This window comes from Psittacula echo, assembly GCF_963264785.1.
Source record: "Psittacula echo genome assembly, chromosome: 2".
In the NCBI taxonomy this organism is placed as follows: Eukaryota; Metazoa; Chordata; class Aves; order Psittaciformes; family Psittacidae; genus Psittacula; species Psittacula echo.
The window spans coordinates 23,312,320-23,319,511 of record NC_137737.1 but is presented as its reverse complement, the minus strand read 5'-3'; the positions used below and the strand labels follow the sequence as shown (position 1 = coordinate 23,319,511).

At 45.1% G+C, this 7,192-nt stretch overlaps 1 protein-coding gene across 3 annotated transcripts in view; it reads left to right on the top strand.

Moving 5' to 3' along the window:
* Positions 1 to 841: 841 nt before the first annotated feature.
* The window catches only part of SLC4A7 (solute carrier family 4 member 7), an 88,079-nt gene continuing 81,728 nt past the window's right edge, over positions 842 to 7,192 (top strand). For all 3 annotated transcript variants that reach the window (XM_080609758.1, XM_080609757.1, XM_080609756.1), the window contains exon 1: positions 842 to 906. In XM_080609758.1, coding sequence (XP_080465884.1) covers positions 859 to 906 — 48 coding nt within the window. In that variant the 5' untranslated portion in view covers positions 842 to 858. The remainder of the gene's footprint in view (positions 907 to 7,192) is intronic.

Genomic DNA, 7,192 nt, shown 5'->3' with positions numbered 1-7,192 from the left:
TTAGAGCTGAATGTGTCGGAGGACGGTGTAATCTTCACAGAGGCAGACAAGGCAGGTGTTATCTCCACCAGGCATGTGGAAACAGCTGTTTCTGTCTAAAGAACTTCTACTGGAGTCAAGCTTTGCAGAGGCAGCCAGAAGCACAACCTTGACTCTACTCGTCCTCCCCCCCGCCTTTTGAATAAAGGATTGTTGGACTATTTACACAAGGGCAAACAATATTATTTTTGGAAATGACTGAATTATTCTTTACCTTTTTTTAACTCTAAAATAAAATCAGCCCCAGGCACGCACCTGGCATGGAAAATTTCAGCGTGCGTGGTCACAGCCTGGCAAGGGAGAAGGGGTGCTATGCGACGCGAGCGGCAAGCTGCCGTCCTCACCGGCAGCACTACCTCTCCCCGCCTGGCAGCTGCTGTCCCTCATAGAGGCCACCGGGCCTGGAGCCGCTCCGTGAGTGGAGCTCGCAGAGCCCGGCCGGCGCGGCCCGCCAGACAGCTGAGGCGAGGCCGGGCAGCCCGCCACGCGGCTCCGCGTGGAACCGCGCACACCCCACACCAGCTCCGCGCCAGCAACCCCCCCGCGCCGCACCAGGGGTGGGCCGCGCTGAGCGCTGTCTCTGCCTTCCATTGGCTGGCGGCGCTGCCCATCGCGCACGGGGGGCGGGGGGAGGGAGCCGGCGCGCCGAGTCAGTCTGGGCTCAGCCCCCTCCGCCCCCCGGCGCGGAGGTAGAAGTCGTGGCCGCCGCGGTCCTGAGGCAACCGGCGCCTCCCGCCTCTACCAGCTGAGTACGGCTCCCGGCGCGCCGTACGCCTCCCGTTCCGCGCCTCTCTCCCGGCCGATCTCGGCGGGGCCGCGATGGAAGAGGAGCGGGCGGGCGAGCAGATGAGACCGTTGCTCACCACGGTAACACCGCGGGTGGGGAGCGCTGTGGTGTGTGGTAGTGGGGCGCACAAAGGGCCGCCGTGGGGCAGCGCCGCTGGCGCCGTGCTTGGGACCACTCAGCTTACCCTTTGTCGGGGTGCGGCGAGACCCTCCTCGGGCTCCCCACCCGGCGGCGGCGGCGGCGGCAGGACGCGGAAGTGCCGCTTCTACGTGAGCGCCGAGGGCTCCGTCTCCCCTCGCGCAGGTGTGCCCGCGTACTGGCCTTGTAAGCGCGGCCGTGTACCCCCCATACCCTCGTGGGGTGGTGGCGGGGCTGGAGCCGGAGCCTTTGTTCCGCCGCTGGCTGCGGGCGCCGCCGCGGCGTGGGCTCAGCGACTGCGCCTACCCCGTCTCCCCCTTCCTTTGTGATGTTCCCGCTGGGCTTGTGCTGGCGGTGGTGGGAGGTGAGGCCGCCCCTGGCCTCGCCTTTCTCCCTGCCCCCGGCCCCGCTCGCTGACGAGTTCCTGGGCGAGGGAGAAGTGCGCACACATGGCAAGTGGCGAGCTTCCCCTCGGCCTCGTGGTCCGCGACCGCGCAGCCCGGCCTGGTGACGGATGCGGTTCTCCGGCGAGTTTTCTAGCCTTGGTGGGGGGACATGGACAAAAGTACGGAGTTTGAGTTCATTTCCTTCCCTGGCCGGTGGCTCAGTAAAGCAGACATGTGTTGCCTTACTTCCTGTGCTGCTGAAAAATACATGTGGCTCCACAGTTGTAATTTCCCCTCCCTTCAGATGACTCAAGGTCTGAATTTTGTTAATGAGCCTCTGAGCCCTTACTATGATATTCACCCTCAGGGCCTTTTCCAGAAAGGTGTCACACAGTGACTTGTTTTCAGTGCCTGAAGAGGAGGGATGTGTGGTTTGTGACACAAAGAGTACTGTGATAGACAAATAACGCTGAAAACATGTGAGTTTTCATCATCTCTCTGTTACTTTTCAAGGAGAGACTTGAGTCACAGTTGATAAAATTGGCAATGTAATGAAGTGTTAGCTTCCTGTGACATCAGTGTGTTTAATGTGACTTTAGTGTGACTTTCCTTTGTTATAACAGGAGTGTTGGTAATGTAGGGTTCGTGAATTTTGCAGTTTCCTTGGATTAGTGCAATCCTTGTACATTTGCTTTAAAATTTAACATATATGCTCACCTCTGAAAGTTTTGTAGGTCTGTTCTAGGTGGGTGCTTCACCTTCTTGTCCCTTTCCAAAAAAGGCACATTCCCAACTCGTGTTGGCTTGTTCGAGATTAATTACTGGTAAGGGCAGACTGATAGGTTTAAGTCATGTTAAATCTACCCTGCCCCTCTGTAGGAGGTATGTCTTAGCAGGCAGGACAATACTTCCATCTAGTAAAGAGATACTAGGCTGTATGGGAAAGTTGCAAAAGCTTTGGGCTTCAGGTGTGGAGGGTTGAAGTAAAAGATGCTAATGGTTGCCCTGAGGTTAATCCAGATGAAAAGAGGACTGCAGACTTCATGAAGGTTAATGTGCCCTGAGCACATTAGCCAGGCCTGGCAGGAGTCATTTAGGTTCTTTTGTAACAGAAATTAACTAGTGGCTTTTGGGACAGATGCATGAGCTGCTGTACTATTAAACGGTCATTTCTAGTGTAGGTGTTTTGAACAGAGGTGCTCAGAGGAGTGGTCCAAGTTGGTTTCATTGCAACAGCAGCACCTAGGAGTGTTCTTGGTGGACAACACACAGGAGCCTGTTCTTGGTGGCAGAGTGTTTTCAGGAGGTAACTGCAGCCAAAACAAAGCTGAGATGGTTAGAAAAGTGAGAGAGCAGAAGGATTGGTAGGAACTAGAAAAAAGGAATTTCTAGGGAAACTTCATGAAGTAAATGGCTTGAATGGCCTTGAAGAAAGGACAGAACATGCTGATTACATAGTATATAAAGGCTCAAAGAAAGGACAGGCAATTACATAGTATAGCAGTGTGGGATTTGTTGTGTTTTTTCTGTGCAAGAGGTATAATTTTATATACATGAGAGATACTTAATCCCAAATATGAGTATTTTTGACAGTGCAGTTTAACTTAGAATCATAGAATAGTTAGGGTTGGAAAGGACCTTATGATCATCTAGTTCCAACCCCCTGCCATGGGCAGGGACACTTCACACTAAACCATGCCACCCAAGGCCTCATCCAACCTGGCCTTGAACACCACCAAGGATGGAGCACTCACAACCTCCCTGGGCAACCCATTCCAGTGCCTTACCACCCTAACAGTAAAGAATTTCTTCCTTATATCCAATCTAAACTTCCCCTGTTTCAGTTTGAACCCGTTACCCCTTGTCCTGTCACTACAGTCCCTGATGAATAGTCCATCCCCAGCATCCTTGCAGGCCCCCTTCAGATACTGGAAGGCTGCTATGAGATCTCCATGCAGCCTTCTCTTCTCCAGGATGAACAGCCCCAACTTTCTCAGCCTATCTTTATACGGGAGGTTAATTTTTCTAATCCTGTGCTGCTTGTAGTACAAGCTATCTTCCTGCTAGCAGAGCTTGCTGGACCTGCTTACTTGTGCATAGTTTTTTCAGAAATAAAAATCTCAGTAAGATGGAAGAACTTTGTAGGAAGTGTAAATTAAATCTGAAAAGTGCTGTGGTTTAAAAATACAGAAGTGTGATCAAACAAAGAACCCCATAACGTTTCCTTTTCTTCCTTCCTCCAATATTGGTATATCAGGTGATTCAATGTTTATGTATTACTATATGTAGTATATTAGATATATGTAATAAGCAAGCTCTGCTGCTTCTTGTGTGGAAGAGCACCTCTGTCAGTCAGTTTCTCCCCCTCCTCCCCCCGTTTATTTAATCAAAAGTATAAACTTGCTTATTTTGTATTTTAGGTCCGGTCTTAAAGAAGAAAATCCTCACATGTTTAGGACATCGGTATTTTGAGGAGATTACTTGGTGACAATGTATACATCGAAGTCAGAAGGGGGATGTGAAACAAATGGCTGATAAAGTTATTATAACCAGAGAGCAGCCAATGATCAGAACACTTGGGATGAGTAGAAAACATAATAGGAAAAAAGATATAACTGCATAAATCCGTGTTTCTTTGATACCTTATATACTGTGAGCTGTTCTACACCTCAGCTTAGAAAAGACACCTTATCATTATTATTATTATTATTATAATTATTGGAAAAGGTTCACTGAAGGGCAACAAGATATGAATTAGTTCTTAGATGAGAAATGACTGAACAGGCTAAGACTTGTCAGTCTCATAGAGATGATGGGACAGTGATAGGTAAGGCTTTATAAAGCTCCTGTGGAGAGAGCAAGTGAAGATGGATGAGGAGGCACATGGTCAAATCAGTTGGGCTCTAGGTTCGGAATGAAAGAGGGTGGTTCTTCACTTGGTGTATGGACTTCATGCATATACTTGCTGTGCAATGTGTACACAAGTTTTTTGTTGATTGAAGGGGAGGTTGGGCAAGCATTGGAGGATAGATACACTGAGGTTAGTAAATTACGAGCAACAGCCTCAGGAAGTCTGAGTTGAAAATAGCTGGAGGTTATGAATGAAGGAGGAGTTGTTTGCTTGTCTGTTTTTCCTTTTCCCTCAACAGCTACTTTCGGTCTTTCTTTTTTGGTTTAATAGGAGTGGAACATATTAGTATGTAGCTTTCTATACAGTGGTGAGTTTCATAGGTGCAATGGAGGTATTAAAATGCTTGATACTATGAGACCAGTGATCTTGGTTCTAGCTTCTTGCTTTTGTTATTATGGTATTCACTACTGGATAGTTTGTGGGTTTCTTTGCAACACCTGTAAGTAGCATTTAAAGGAATGTGTGTTGCAGTTCTATCTCCAGATGTTTTACAGGTAATATTTTCAAAATACTTTGTAATCCTAAAAAAAAAAAAAAAAAAAAGAGGTAGATGAAAACCTTTTTCTTTAGTGTTTGATACTACTTCATGTATATCATAAAATGTCCACAAGGCTGTAGACCGTGCAGTATGGCTGACTAATGGGTTTATGTTTCTTTGTGTATTCTTTTTCTTTCAATGAAATAAATCTGGTTTTATCACTATTCTGTTGCAGATGATGACAGAACTGAAAGTGGCTTTTGTTCGTGAAGGGCATATTTCCAGGCTTCTCCTTCTGGCTTTTCTAATCAAAGCATTAAAGTGATGTAGTCTGCCGTATCTCACTGAAGAGGGCATTAGTGTCCATGTGCTTTTTCTGAAATGACTACGTGATCGGCTACCACTTCTGTTTTTATAACAGCTGTGCAGGCACTTTATCAGATGGGTTTTATACTTCCCTGTTCAGTAGTGGTTGTGTTTCAATGACAGCTTTGGGCTTTTGCTTTAGGCTTTGTCTGAAGACTCTTTCAGGTTCAGCCCATTTTACCAGCACATTATTGCCTCAATGTCGTCTGCCCATTCCTTTATACTGATGCATCTTTCTGTGAACAGTGTAGTGTCTGGTACTCCAACTTCTCAAATACATAACAAGACCCATGAAGGCTTGTAGGAGTATAAGGTAACAGAAGTCAGAGCCACTTGAATTACAAAAATATACAAAAATTGACAGGAAATATCCAAATTATCAGAAGCTGCTGGTATTTACAACTTCAGTGGTTTAATAATCAAAACTACAAAGTGCTTTTTAAGAATCTGTTTTTCATTAATGGATTTCAGGGGAGCGACAGGTGTTTGGTGGCAGCTAGGCTGTTACATATGGTTTCTGAACTAAGCTTTGGTCCAGTTACTGCATTTCAGGTAGCTTAGTAACTTTGTCTAGCTAACTCTTAGATGATTATTGAAACAATTCCATTTAGAATAGGTTGTAAGTCTTGGTTTACCTTGGTGACACTTCATATATAAGAATGTAAGTAGCATCAGTACAAAGTTTTACGAAACTGACTATTCATATCTTTCCACATATCTTGAATGACTTACTGTTTTAGAAATTAAGTAGTGGAAAGTGTTCTTTTGTGTGGTTACTGACTGCCTTATTTGACGTTTAGCTTTTGTGATGGTAAGTCAGATGACAGGTCTCCAAGGAATATTATGCTGGTACATGTAAATTTTTCATATTAACATAGTAAGCTCCAACAGGTGTTTTCCCTTTATGTCTGGACAAGGGTAACTGAGGATATGTTTGCACTGCAAATTGAGGACTCTGCAGGAAACTGTCCTCCCCCACAGGAACATGGCATCTGGCTGAACACATACTCTCCACAATTTAAAGCAATATGGTTACACTGGTGTGGCACTGCCTAGCTGAATAGCCCTGATGAGAGAGAATTTTACTAGCTTGGCAACCTTGCAGACTTGAATCTATGACTTTTGAGAGACAAGCTGCTTTTCTGTATTGTGTTGTTTGGGTAGGGTGCACAGTTTCTACAACTTGCACCATGCAGTGGCCTGTGAACAGTGTCTGATCACCTCTTCATTGAAGTACTATAAGCTGCTATTGAGTGTATGTGCTGGCAGTCTTCTTGAGTTCTTAAAAAGTTACCACGGCTGTCAAAAACTTGTTGTGTTACCTGAGAACTTTTATTAGGCTTCATTGCAGTAGTTTTATTTGCTGTCCAAAACAAGCAGTAGGGTGTACTAAGTTGAATAGTCGTTGCCTTCTATCTATGTGACTGATCAGCTTCTGTAGGTGGAGCATGGTGAAATATCACTGTGGTTGTTGTTGGCTTTTGAATATTGATAACCTTTACACAAGGATATCTGTTACACAGCATTTTTAGTGTGCTAAGTAAATAGAACTGCTCTGTAAATAGTGATTGATAAAATAGAGTATAACTGGAATATACTTGAACTTAGAGAAGATCTCGAAAGAATACTTCTGTGCTTTTCGGTTGGCATATTCTGGAATAATAAAGTTTAGGGACATGTCAAATTTTTGGCTGAAATTCAGATAGCTGTCTAGCTAATGTTTTGAAATAGTGATACAAATAGTGAGATTCAGATGAGGTGTTTGTAAGTAAGCAGATGGAGAAAAGCTCCACAAACTGCTTAACCCTGTATATCTCTAAATGTCCAAATGCAAAAATGAGACTGATTCTTCTACTGATGATCTTACAATGTTCTTAAATATGTATTTCTAAATATACATTTTCACAGTTGGCAGTAAGTGAAAATATTACATTATTTTTAATTTGCCTTTAGAAAGTCCTGTCATCTTGGAAGCTCCTTTTTGTGTTACTGAGAATAAACATCGGTTACGCAAGTATCTCAAATCTACCTTGCCAGCATATCTCTGGTTGTTAGAAGGGATTATCTGTAAGAGTCTGTCTTAGTTT